This window comes from Anomaloglossus baeobatrachus, chromosome 1, assembly GCF_048569485.1.
Source record: "Anomaloglossus baeobatrachus isolate aAnoBae1 chromosome 1, aAnoBae1.hap1, whole genome shotgun sequence".
NCBI classification, from domain to species: domain Eukaryota; kingdom Metazoa; phylum Chordata; class Amphibia; order Anura; family Aromobatidae; genus Anomaloglossus; species Anomaloglossus baeobatrachus.
The window spans coordinates 844,145,129-844,159,064 of record NC_134353.1 but is presented as its reverse complement, the minus strand read 5'-3'; the positions used below and the strand labels follow the sequence as shown (position 1 = coordinate 844,159,064).

Below are 13,936 nucleotides of genomic sequence, written 5' to 3'. Positions count from 1 at the left end.
ACTGACCCAGGCAGGCTTGGTACCCTGACCTGCTCCTTTTGTCCGTTAGGTTGCCATGGCATCTTCCGGACCGTCCAGACCTTTTCTCAAAAGGTCCGTTTTTTCCGTCAGAATTCTGGATTCTCAGATTGACGGCGTAGCTATTGAGTCCTGGATCTTGGCGACTTCTGGTATCCTTCCTGAAGTCATCTCCGCTATGACTCGAGCTCCAAAGTGTCCTTGGACCTTTTTAGCCTTGCCGACCCTCCTGTCCCTTCCACAGTCCGGTCTACAGCTAGGACTATCCCTCATTAAGGGACAGGTCTCGGCTCTGTCAGTATGTGCCAGCGGCGTATCGTCCGGCTGGCTCCGGTGCGCTCCTTTAAGGGCGCATCTCACATCATTCCGCCTTTCCGGCGGCCTATGGAGCCCTAGGACCTTAATCCGGTCCTCCCGGTTCCCGGAAACCCCCCTTTGCGCCTCTTAGGGAGGTTTCTTTGTTTCATATTTCACAGAAAGTAGTCTTTCTAGTGGCTATAATTTCCCGCCAGGGAGTTCTGGCGGCACTTTCTCTGAGTCACCCCCTTTTTTTGGTCTTTTGCATCAAGACAAGGTGGTCTCCGTCCGACTCCGGACTTTTTTCCCTAAGGTGGTTACAGCTTCCACCTTATCCGGGGCAATTTTCCTGCCTTCCTTTTGTCCGGCTCCTGTTCATCGCTTTGAGGAAGCGTTGCATATCCTGGATCTGGTGCGGGCGCCCCGGATCTATGTGTCTCGCACCGCCGTTATTAGGCGGTGCACCTCTCTCTAGTACTGACTGCTAGTCAGCGTAGCGGTCTCTCGGCATCTAAGCCGACACTGGTTCGTTGGCTTAGGTCGGCCATTTCCGAGGCCTACAAGTGTACTCAAGTGCCTTCCCCGCCGGGGATTAGAGCACATTTGATCAGACCTGTCGGTGCCTTTTGGGCTTTCACGCCAGGCTACGGCTCAGTAGGTCTGTCAGACTGCAGCTCGAATTAGTCTGCATACTTTTTCGAAGCTCTATCCAAGGCATGCTCTTGCTTTGGCAGACGCGGGCTTGGGCAGACGCATCTTTCAGGCGTCTGTCGCCCATTTGTGAAGTTGGGTTTGCCTGCTTCTCAGTTGTCTGTTTATTCCCACCCATGGACTGCTTTTGAACGTCCCATGGTCTGGGTCTCCCATAGGAACGATAAAGAAAAAGAGAATTTTGTTACTTACCGTAAATTCTTTTTCTTATAGTTCCGTCATGGGAGACCCAGCACCCTCCCTATTGCCTGTTGGCAGGTTTCTTGTTCCGTGTGTCTTCACCGGCTGTTATTGTTGTAGACAGAGGTTCCGGTTCTTCCGGATTTTACTCTGTCTCTTCTTGTGGGTGGATGTCCTCCTTCAGCTTTTGCACTAAACTGGCTAGGACTGGCTAGCAGGGGGTGTATATGCTAGGAGGGAGGAGCTACACGTTTTGAGTGTAGTAACTTTGTGTGTCCTCCGGAGGCAGTAGCTATACACCCATGGTCTGGGTCTCCCATGACGGAACTATAAGAAAAAGAATTTACGGTAAGTAACAAAATTCTCTTTTTTAGAGCGTTTTTTCCCCTAATTTCTGCATTTTACCGTTGCTCTTAAAGATGTAGAACTTAATTCACACTGTCCAATCCATTCTGATGATTCCCATTCATGAGAAGAATGGTAACATCCAGTTGTCAGTTTATTAAATGTCTAGGATAAATAAGTGAGAAACAGAAGGTAAAAAAGAGCAGCTGAAAAGAGGAAAATAATGGTTCACGGAAATAGACATTTCAGGAGAAATACACGGCCCTGTTAAAGGGAGCTCTAGAAATGATTTATCATGGGATATATACATTTGTCTCATTTCTGAAAACTGTTTGTTTGGCACTTTTCCTCCAGTGTTTTTATACTGTTTTTTGCATTGTCTTGTGCAGGTGGAGTATCGTGCCGGGTCGGGGGGTCAGCCTCTCCCTCAGGTATACCTGAATGACCTAGACAGCGCCCTCATCCCTGTCATCCACAACCGGACCTCAGACACCAGCATTTTACCTCTGGTAATGGAACTGATCTTCTTTTTGATAGAGAGCCTTAGTTAGTCAGCAAGCTCCTTGGCATCACCTTCCTCATTCGTCGTTAATGGGATGGGCTCTCACCCGTTCTCTTACCAGCTTGTTCTAAACCTCTCAGCATATTTTGGACAGTAAATGCTTTTATACTAAGAATTAATTGCTATAAAACCATTGTAGAAGTAACTTCTATGTGATGGCCATTATGCAAATTGTGCCACAGGATGGACCCCATATTCCTATTAGTGCAAAAAATAAGGGGGAAACTGTACCTAAATTTTATGGTGTAGCTGATTTTTCAAGACCCCGGGCTATCCCCCTGCATGCCTTATGCACCTGCATTATTGAAGATTTGTCATTGTGAACGTCTCAGAATGAGGGATATGGACAACAACATAGCGATTGAATCTACAGAAGACGGACAATTGTGGCATCAGCCGAAGCAAAGCAATCCCATCGACTAAAAGACGGAAGAGGGCTTACGAAATGCTTCGGACTTTATATAAGGGATCACGCAGTCATCTGGGAAGAAAAGTTTAATTAACGCTATTTAAAACTTGATAAGTTATCCAGGCAGAAGTACTAAACGGAAATTCAGGAAGCGACCAAGGAGCGGAGGTGCTGACTACTTCTCACTATTCGTGCTGCATCCCTGTCAATATCCCAATACTTGGCTTACTGTATACAAATAAGTTGGCAAAACTGTAGGTGGAGTAGGTGGAGAATCGCAAATGTGTAAAGAACATTTATGTATACAAAATGCAAAGGCAACCCCTGAAACTGCAGAGTGCATCCACGCATCAAAAAATATATACATGCTGTATTCCAGCATAAATCAAGTGATTGTGGTTTGCGGTCACAGGCGCCATCCTGTAATGCATGGTTTATATGTGTGTAGAAGAAAAGACTTTTTCTTTTCCTGCACTCCTGTCTATATCTGCTATAGTACAAGGCTCGGCTGCCATACCAGACACAGACCATTACTGGACTGGGAGAAAAGCAGAACCTTTTTTTTCTTGAGTTTATACAACCCTTAGACAGTTGCCTTCTTATAATGTGACTGCATCAATACTGAGAAAGAAGGGGCATATAGTCCCTTTAGAACTGTCCCACCGTCTCTATTTTGTTTTCCACTACACAGCAGAACCCTTTCCTCTTGCCTACGCAGGGATCCCCTGCACAACCCTATTTCGGGGCAATATGTGATTACTTTTATATAATGGAAATATTTAAATACTTCTGAAAAATCCATATATACGTCAAAAATTGAGCAAAACGAATTGCAGGCCCCTGGGTCAGCAGCCATGCCGGTACTCCCTGGCAGAGCTCTGCAACATTACTGCCACCTGCCGGCGTTTTACGCGCCTCTTCCGAGTTGTAGGCCACAACACATTGTGGCAATGCACGTCATGACATCACAGGGGGATACTAATCCATAAAAGTGCAGAGGATTGTAGGAATTTCGCAGTGCACCGTTCTGAGTGCCACAGGGCATCAGTGCGGCGACTGGACCAGAGGCCTGCGAGTTGTTTTGCTCAACCGTGTCCATATTCATGGAAATTCGTACAGACTCAATCTGGCCAAGTAGGGTCATTTTCTTTGTAGAGACGCACCAAAGGCAAGATGGGGTCACCACTAGATCTAACATGACCGTTCTCTCGTGGCTTCCTCATTTTTCTGTAATCTAATAGTCATATTAAGTTGCCATTTCTGTTTAGGTTTATTTGGATCATATAATATTAAAAATCCCAAGAATCTGGAATAATTTCTTCCTGTTTTTACCAAATTAAAACAAAGCAGGAGACCTAAGAGTAATGAAATCTAAAGCCAGCGTTACCTGGTAAGCACAATTTACAAGCTGCGCCTGTGCCGCATCACATAAGGACAATGATGGGAACGCCTCTACTGTATCTTCTCTATCGCCTAGAATTGCTAAGATAACGCATGCTATGGACGGCCACGGCCCTCGGTTTGGACGCACTGAACACTAAACTGTAATATTGCTTTTTGTATCGTTGTAAAAGTGATAAGACAACAATTGTATCTTCCGCTAATCCTTGTATATAACAAGGGACGGCTCAGAGAATCCGCTAAGAACAGGACTAATTCTATCCTAGTGAAGACGTGAGATTAGCCATTACTACAACCTCGGTGCAATATATTCTTTATGTAAATTTGCTCTCCTGATTAATATAAAGCTTGTATAATGACTCCTGCCCCTGTAATTACACTGCTGGATCAGTTTTTTCACGTCGAACATGCCAGGCTGGTTTTTCAGGCCAGGGCTGTAAATTTACTGCATGATGATTTCCCATGTGTTGTCATTTCCAAGGCTATAAAAGTGTTTATGTATCTGATGCTTTCTATTTAATTTCCATCTGTACAGATGCATCCCGCCTGTGTAGAGCTTCTGAGGTTCATCGTCACGCCTTTATATCCTAAAAGCTATATTTAGATACGACCGATCCGTACCAGGCAAATAATTTAATTTACTTTGTATATTTCTAATGACAGCAATAATTTCCAGAAGGCTCACACATATATATTTTTCTATTGCATTTATTTACATTGCATAGTGTATCCAGTTCATTTACGTTGTGTATATTGATAATAAAAAAGACCTTCATATGCAAAAAACACTAAACTTTTGAAGTTTCTGAAGTGGCTAATCCAACTGTTTTATTCCTTGCCAATACTGCCTCTCTTGCGTTATTGGTTTGCACTTGCTGAATAACTCTGTTCATGGCATTTATTCAGTAAAAATAGGAATCTAGGCATGATTTATCATTTGGGGTTACCCCCGGCAGAGCCTGGGCATTGTGCTATGTAACATTTGGCCCGCTAATGGTGGTGCCACTGTCGGCCTAGCAGATATGTCATCTAACCAATTGGGTATCTAATGCCCGGGGTCTAGCACAAGTAGTTTGTGATTCCAGATTGGCAAATAAGACGATTATGGTCACATGTCCGCTGCTAAATAACTGAAGTTTGCCGGATTTGTTTTTTTAACATTTGGAGTCTATGGAAAACCGATCCATTAACAGATTGTGATTTAGCCATCCGTTTTACTTGTATTTGTTATGGATCCGTTGTTTTCTTACAGGATCCGTTAAAAATGGAAGATAAATAACAATCCATTAACTGATGTGTTTTCCATAAACTCCAATGTAAAAAAAAAACCATAAAAACTGATCAAACAGAACTTTTTTCCCAACGTATCGCTGCAGAATCCGTTCTAACAAACACTAAGAGGAAAGGGAGTGTATTCAAAAGAATCCAGACACACTCGAACAATGGGCTGAGGAGAATAGAATGGTTTGTAACAGGGACAAATGCAAAGTCTTACATCTGGGTAAAAGAAATGTAAAAAGCATATATAGTATGGGAGAAATAGAACTAGGTGATAGCACCGGGGAAAAGGACTTGGGCATAATAATGGATCCCAGATTCAACATGAGACAATGTGGTGCTGCAGCTAAAAAGGCCAACAAAATTCTGGGATGTATCAAGACAAGCATTGAATCTAGATCAAGAGGTAATTATTCCCCTATACTTTGCTCTGGTCAGACCCCACCTGAAATATTATGTAGGTTTTGTGCCCCAATTCAAGAAAGACATTGATATATTGGTGCAAGTCCAGAGAAGAGCAACCAAGATGGTAGAAGGTCTGCAAACCATGTCATATGAAGCATGGCTAAAAGAACTAGGGATGTTTAGCTTGAAAAAGAAGGCTGAGAGGAGACTTAACAGCGGTCTCCATATATCTGAAAGGAAGTCACACTGCAGAGGCAACTACCCTATTCTCATTAGCACAAGGAAGGATGAAACTTAAAAGGAGATTCAGATTAGACGCGAGGGCTCATAGTCTGCAGGGGATGGGTGAGGGTACAACAGGTGAGGACAGAGCTGGTTGCGCAGTGGTGTACTGGACTGAGGGCTATTGCAGGTTGTAGGCTTGTCGGAAGAAGTGGGTCTTCAGGTTCCTCTTGAAGCTTTTCACGGTATGAGAGAGTCTGATATGCTGGGGTAGAGTGTTCCAGAGTATGGGGGAGGCACGGGAGAAATCTTGTATGCGATTGTGGGAAGAGGAGATAAGAGAGAAGTAGAGAAGGAGATCTTGTGAGGATCTGAGGTTGCGTGTAGGTAGGTACCGGGAGACTAGGTAACATGTAAGGAGGAGAAAGGTTGTGGATGGCTTTGTAGGTCATGGTTAATGTTTTGAACTGGAGTGTTTTGGCAATGGGAAGCCAGTGAAGGGATTGGCAGAGTGGTGAAGCTGGGGAGTAGCGAGGGGTAGGTGGATTAAGCAGGCTGCAGAGTTCAGGATAGATTTGGAGGGGTGCAAGTGTTGAAAGGGAGGCCAAAGAGCAGGAGGTTACAGTAGTGGAGGCGGGAGATGATGAGGGCATGCACTAATGTTTTTGCTGATTCTTGGTTAAGGAAGGCACACTTCCATCAAAACCATGTAGCCTAGAAACACACAAACCTTTTTGAAGAGCTGGATTTTCTCTGGATTTTTTTCTGTATTGCTGGAACCTATTATACGTTGCACTGAAGGGAACAGGTGAACTGGACTTTTCTCCTTGCACATAGAGAACAAAATCTCTTTCCTCTCCATTATCTATCATCTCCTCGGCTGTGCTCCATGTGAGAATTGGATCACCGTAAGGGTATGTTTACACATCAGGTTTTTGCTGTGCGGCACAATCTGGCGCTTTGCGGGAAAAACGCATCTGGTTTTTTTTCCGCCGGGTGCGTTTTTCCTCAGACTTTTATTAGCGCCGGATTGTGCCGCATGTACTTGCGTTTGATCCGGTTTTTGCCGAATGCGGCAAAAATCGTCACTCCGGCGGCCGCACAGGACGCAGAGAGGAATGGTTTTTGCCAGCGGCAAAAATTAGCATAGCGCCGGGTGCGGCGCTGTGCGGCATGCTGCATAATGAAAGTCTATGCGTGCCGAATTCGGTGGCATGCTTAAAACGCTGGAAGCATGTACCGCTTCCGGTTTTTACTTCTGAGCATGCCCAGAAGTGATATAAATTTATTGCTTGTCAGAAAATCAATCAATCACTCACTCACTGTCTCTCAAACTCTCTCACTCACGCACTGACTCATTCACTTACTCTCACCCACTCACCGATCACCGTCACTGCGTTGCACAGCTGTCACAAAGCTCTGGCGGCTTCTGATTTGAAAACGCCGGCTACACATTATTCAATTTCGTATTCACTGCTTTCCCCGCCCACCGGCGCCTATGATTGGTTGAAGTCAGACACGCCCCCACGCTGAGTGACAGCTGTCTCACTGCAACCAATCACAGCCACCGGTGGGCGGGTTTATATCTTGCAGTAAAATAAATCATTTAAAAAAAAAAAAACTGCTTGTGGTCCTCTTCCAATTTTGATAACAGCCAAGATAAAGCCACACGACTGAAGGCTGGTATTCTCAGGATGAGGAGTTCCACGTTATGGGGAGCCCAACATCCTAACAATATCAGCCAGCAGCCGCCCGGATTTGCCACTTCCTTTAAATGCGACAGTCCCGGAACTCTACCCGGCTCATCCCGAATTGCCCTGGTGCGGTGGCAATCGGGGTAATAAGGGGGTTAATCATGGCAGGCGTCTGAGACACCCCCAATGATTAACTTGTAAGTGAAAGTAAATAAACACATACACCCCAAAAAAATACTTTATTTGGAATAAAAGACAAAAAACACCCTCTTTCACCACTTTATTAAAATCCCCAAATCCCCCTCCAGGCCCGACATAATCCACAGAGGTCCCATGACGATTTCAGCTCTGCTACATGAAGTTGACAGGAGCGGCTGTAGAACACGAGCGCTCTGTGTCAGATCCACGCAACTGAAGTGAGTCGCGCTGTCAGCGGTGATGTCACTGAGGTAGTGCCTGTGTGTGTGCAGTGATGATGCGTGCGATAGTGCCTGTGTGTGTGCGGTGATGATGCGTGAAATAGTGCCTGCGTGTGCGGTGATGGTGCGTGCGGTAGTGCCTGCGTGTGCGGTGATGGTGCGCGTGGTAGTGCCTGCGTGTGCGGTGATGGTGCGCGCGGTAGTGCCTGCGTGTGCGGTGATGGTGCGCGCGGTAGTGCCTGCGTGTGTGGTGATGATGCGCGCAGTAGTGCCTGTGTGTGCGGTGATGATGTGCGCGGTAGTGCCTGCGTGTGTGCGGTGATGGTGCACGCGATAGTGCTTGCGTGTGCGGTGATGATGGGGTCTCTTTCTCAGCATAAAAAAAAACGGATCCGTTTTTTTTACTGGATCAGTCGCATCAGTATTTACACAATCTGAGACGGATCCTTTGCATCAGGCACAAACCGGATTGTGCCTGATTGGAAAAAACTGATGTGTGAACTTAGCCTAAACTGACATGTGGTGCCAACTAATTCACTTGCATTACAGAAGTTACGCTCATGTGACCCCCTGTCTTACGGTCCTTTATTTCTAGATACCCTTCGGCCTCCTGACACAAACTCTTAGGTGTATATGAGGCCATGGAGTCAGGAAATCAGTGCCCCACCCGGAAATTGGACTGTATGTATACACCCGACTGTGGCACTACAAGAATATCCAGTGTTGTGTGAGACAATGGGATCCTGTTAGTGGAATGGGCCGCACTAATCAGTGCCTGGTTCCATGATTGCAGCCAACTATCTTTTGCATCTGAAGTTTTCCGGCATCAAGCAAAAATTGATTTGCTGAGTGAGAACTTCTCCCCACAACGCTGTGCTTGATTAGTATGTCTCTCCCATTTGGGTATATTGCGATATACCTGCCTATACATTAGAGTGGGGTCAATAAAGAAGCTGGCTGGGGGCTGCGCTGGACTAGGCTGCATGATTGTAAGGAGGTACTGTAAGTTTTTCTCTGAAAAAGATCCAGCAAGACGCCAGATACGTGTTGCCTGTGTATTCAGGAACATGACTGGACTGACTTAGTTTCCGTGAATGCAAGTTTCCCTATAATCTGCGGCATCCATTTCCATGGTGCTAATCCCTTCACTGGCTTCCCATACTCTGGAACGCTCTACCTCAGCATATCAGACTCTCCCCTACTGTGGAAAGCTTCAAGAGGAACCTCAAGACCCACCTCTTCCAACAAGCCTACAACCTACAATAGCCCTCAGTCCAGTAGACCACTGCTCAACCAGCTCTGTCCTCACCTATTGTACCCTCACCCATCCCCTGTAGACTGTGAGCCCTCGCGGGCAGGGTCCTCTCTCCTCCTATACCAGTCTGTTTTGTACTGTTAATAATTCACAGCACAACAAATAAACACTTTTTGTCTGCTACGTGGCAAAAAACCATGTGCGCTATACTAAATCGAATGCGCTGAATCCAAATCTGAAGTTAGTTTTTTTGTAGCACGTCAGGATATTAAGTTATTCCAATTTTTGTGAAAATTAAAATAAGCAATTAATAAAGATACAGAAACGTTATGTCCCACAGTTTCACAACATGTATTATCATTTTCTTTGTCGCTCCATTGGGAGACCCAGACAATTGGGTGTATAACTACTGCCTCCGGAGGCCACACAAAGTATTACACTTAAAAGTGTAAGGCCCCTCCCCTTCTGGCTATACACCCTCCCGTGGGATCACGGGCTCCTCAGTTTTCATGCTTTGTGCGAAGGAGGCACACATACATGCATAGCTCCACTGTTTAGTCAGCAGCAGCTGCTGACTATGTCGGATGGAAGAAAAGAGGGCCCATACTAGGGCCCCCAGCATGCTACCTTCTCACCCCACTATTTGTCGGCGGTGTTTGTTAAGGTTGAGGTACCCATTGCGGGTACAGAGGCTGGAGCCCACATGCTGCATCCTTCCCCATCCCCCTGCGGGCTCTGGGTGAAGTGGGATTTTACCGGTCTCCAGGCACTGAGACCGTGCTCCATCCACAGCCCCTGGGAATCTGCTGGACATGGAGCTCAGTATCGTCAGGGACAGGCCCTGCTACATCAAGGTACTCTGTGTCCCCGTGCATATCGCGCGCACACCGCAGCATTGCTGGGTGTGTTAGTGCGCCGGGGACAACAGCGCTGCGCGCTGGTGCCATTCCTATCTACAGCTCTGCTGAGAGGGGACATGTGTTTGAAACTGCTGCGTGGCCACGGTGGTCAGTTTTTAGCGCTGCGGCGCGGCTGGGATTTGTGGTGCGCCGGGGACTTCCGCGCTGGCCGTGCATATATGACGGCCGCGCTTATTACTCGAGTCCCCGGCTTTTGCGGCCTAGTTTCGCTTCGTTCCCGCCCCCAGGCCTGCCAGTCAGGGGAAGGGCGGGACGCTGTGCAGAATGTCAGCACAGAGGGCTGGAGTCTCCTTTACATACTCCAGCCCTCACACTGGGCACAGTGGGACGCCAGTTTCCCGCACTTTTGTTTGAGGCACGCCCACGGTCCACCCCTCTTCACAGGACGCCGGCAGCCATTCCTGTGTGCAGTCCGAGCTGGAGAGAGGAGACTGGGAGACCCAGACACGGGATTCTGGTGCCCACACACCCGCTTTTCAGCGGGCGGTAAGCTGCCCTCAAGGGCTGACCCCCACTGGTGCCGAAGTGTATATTTGTATTTTGTGCTTGCAGCTATACATTGCACTGTACGATCACTAGTGATTCTCTGCTATATACCCTCCTAGATTACTCAGAGGACACAACAGCATGTCGACCGCAAAAAGCAAAGGTGCCAAGGCACAGGCTTTTTATGCTGCTTGTACCGCATGTGGGGCTGTTCTACCGGCAGGTTCCACTGACCCCCACTGTGTGCAGTGCTCGGCCCCTGTGGCACTTGCTCGGCCGGGGCCTCTGCTGGAGGTGACCCATGCAGAACCTCCTGTGAATACTGTCCAGGTGACAGGGACGGAGTTTGCAGTCTTTGCCGACAGATTGTCTGTGACTATGACTAAAATTCTTGAAACATTGCAGTCCAGACCAGTAACTCAGACCATGGACACTGTTAACTCATTGCTCCCTGGTCCCCCTCAGTTGGAACAGCTCCGGGATCCGGGGGCGTCTCTTGCATCCCAGGGTGATGGCTCTGACACGGACGACAGTCCCAGACAGCCTAAGCGAGCTCGCTATGAGCGGCCCTCGACTTCATCACACTGGTCAGGGTCCCAGCAGGACGACTCTCTGTATGATGAGGCGGAGGTAGCTGATCAGGATTCTGATCCTGAGACCGCTCTCAATTTGGATACTCCTGATGGTGACGCCATAGTGAATGATCTTATAGCGTCCATCAATAAAATGCTGGACATTTCTCCACCTGCTCTTCCTGTGGAGGAGACAGCTTCACAGCAGGAGAAATTCCATTTCAGGTATCCCAAACGTAAATTAAGTGTTTTTCTGGACCACTCTGACTTTAGAGAGGCAATCCAGAAACACCACGCTTATCCGGATAAGCGTTTTTCCAAACTGCTTAAGGATACACGTTATCCTTTTCCCCCGGACGTGGTCAAGGGCTGGACCCAGTGTCCCAAGGTGGATCCTCCAATCTCCAGGCTTGCAGCTAGATCCTTAGTTGCAGTGGAAGATGGGGCGGCACTTAAAGATGCCACTGACAGGCAGATGGAGCTCTGGTTGAAATCCATCTATGAGGCTATTGGCGCGTCGTTTGCTCCAGCATTCGCAGCCGTATGGGCACTCCAAGCTATTTCAGCTGGTCTTGCACAGATTGACACGGTCACACGTACATCTGCTCCGCAGGTGGCACCATTGACATCTCAAATGTCTGCATTTGCGTCTTACGCGATTAATGCTGTCCTAGACTCTACGAGCCGTACGGCAGTGGCGTCCGCCAACTCCGTAGTTTTACGCAGAGCCTTGTGGTTAAGAGAATGGAAGGCAGATTCTGCTTCCAAGAAGTGTTTAACCAGTTTGCCATTTTCTCGTGACCGACTGTTTGGAGAGCGCTTAGATGAAATCATTAAGCACTCCAAGGGTAAAGATTCTTCCTTACCTCAGCCCAGACAAAACAAACCCCAACAGAGGAGAGGACAGTCGGGGTTTCGGTCCTTTCGAGGCTCAGGCAGGTCCCAATTCTCCTCGTCCAAAAGGACTCAAAAGGATCAGAGGAGCGCAGATTCTTGGCGGACTCAGTCACGCCCAAAAAAGACAGCCGGAAGACCCGCTACCAAGGCGGCTTCCTCATGGCTTTCGGCCTCCTCTCTCCGCATCCTCGGTCGGTGGCAGGCTCTCCCGCTTTGGCGACATTTGGCTGCCACAGGTCACAGACCGTTGGGTGAGAGACATTCTGTCTCACGGGTACAGGATAGAGTTCAGCTCTCGTCCTCCAACTCGCTTCTTCAGAACTTCTCCATCTCCCGACCGAGCCGATGCTCTGCGGCTAGCGGTGTCCACTCTAAAAGCGGAAAGAGTGGTGACCCCCGTTCCTCTTCAGGAACAAGGTCACGGTTTTTACTCCAACTTGTTTGTGGTGCCAAAAAAGGACGGGTCATTCCGTCCCGTTCTGGATCTAAAACTGCTCAACAAGCACGTAAAAACCAGGCGGTTCCGAATGGAATCCCTTCGCTCCGTCATCGCCTCAATGTCTCAAGGAGATTTTCTAGCATCAATAGACATCAAGGATGCTTATCTCCACGTGCCGATTGCTCCAGAGCACCAGCGTTTCCTACGCTTTGTTATAGGAGACGAACACCTTCAGTTCGTAGCTCTGCCTTTCGGGCTGGCGACAGCCCCACGTGTCTTCACCAAGGTCATGGCAGCAGTAGTAGCAGTCCTGCACTCTCAAGGTCACTCTGTGATCCCGTATTTGGACGATCTACTGGTCAAGGCACCCTCTCAAGAGGCATGCCAACACAGCCTGAACGTTGCGCTGGAGACTCTCCAGAGTTTCGGGTGGATTATTAACTTTTCAAAGTCAAATCTAACTCCGACCCAATCGCTAACATATCTTGGCATGGAGTTTCATACTCTCTCAGCGATAGTGAAGCTTCCGCTGGACAAACAGCGTTCACTACAGACAGGGGTGCAATCTCTCCTTCAGGGCCAGTCGCACCCCTTGAGACGCCTCATGCACTTCTTGGGGAAGATGGTAGCTGCAATGGAGGCAGTCCCTTTCGCGCAGTTTCATCTCCGTCCACTACAATGGGACATTCTCCGCCAATGGGACGGGAAGTAGACGTCCCTCGACAGGAACGTCTCCCTTTCTCAGGCGGATTCTCTTCGGTGGTGGCTTCTTCCCACCGCTTTGTCGAAAGGAAAGTCCTTTCTACCCCCATCCTGGGAGGTAGTCACGACAGACGCGAGTCTCTCAGGGTGGGGAGCAGTGTTTCGCCACCACAGGGCTCAAGGGACGTGGACTCAGGAAGAGTCCACCCTTCAGATCAATGTTATAGAAATCAGAGCAGTGTATCTTGCCCTACAAGCCTTCCAGCAGTGGCTGGAAGGCAAGCAGATCCGAATTCAGTCGGACAACTCCACAGCGGTAGCATACATCAACCACCAAGGTGGAACACGCAGTCGGCAAGCCTTCCAGGAAGTCCGACGGATTCTGACGTGGGTGGAAGACACGGCTTCCACCATATCCGCAGTTCACATCCCAGGCGTGGTAAACTGGGAAGCAGACTTCCTCAGTCGCCAGGGTATGGACGCAGGGGAATGGTCCCTTCACCCGGACGTGTTTCAGGAGATCTGTCGCCGTTGGGGGATGCCGGACGTCGACCTGATGGCGTCACGGCACAACAACAAGGTCCCGGCTTTCATGGCACGGTCTCACGATCACCGAGCTTTGGCGCAGACGCCTTAGTTCAAGATTGGTCGCAATTCCGGCTACCTTACGTGTTCCCGCCTCTGGCATTGTTGCCCAGAGTGCTGCGCAAGATCAGGGCCGACT

The 13,936-nt window shown here is 48.3% G+C and overlaps 1 protein-coding gene across 2 annotated transcripts in view; it reads left to right on the top strand.

Annotated features, from left to right (window-relative positions):
• Positions 1-4,724, top strand: part of ZFYVE16 (zinc finger FYVE-type containing 16) — a 172,660-nt gene extending 167,936 nt beyond the window's left edge. For both annotated transcript variants that reach the window (XM_075325150.1, XM_075325149.1), the window contains one exon: positions 1,941-4,724. In XM_075325150.1, the coding sequence (XP_075181265.1) occupies positions 1,941-2,102 (162 nt within the window). In that variant the 3' untranslated portion in view covers positions 2,103-4,724. The remainder of the gene's footprint in view (positions 1-1,940) is intronic.
• Positions 4,725-13,936: the final 9,212 nt, after the last annotated feature.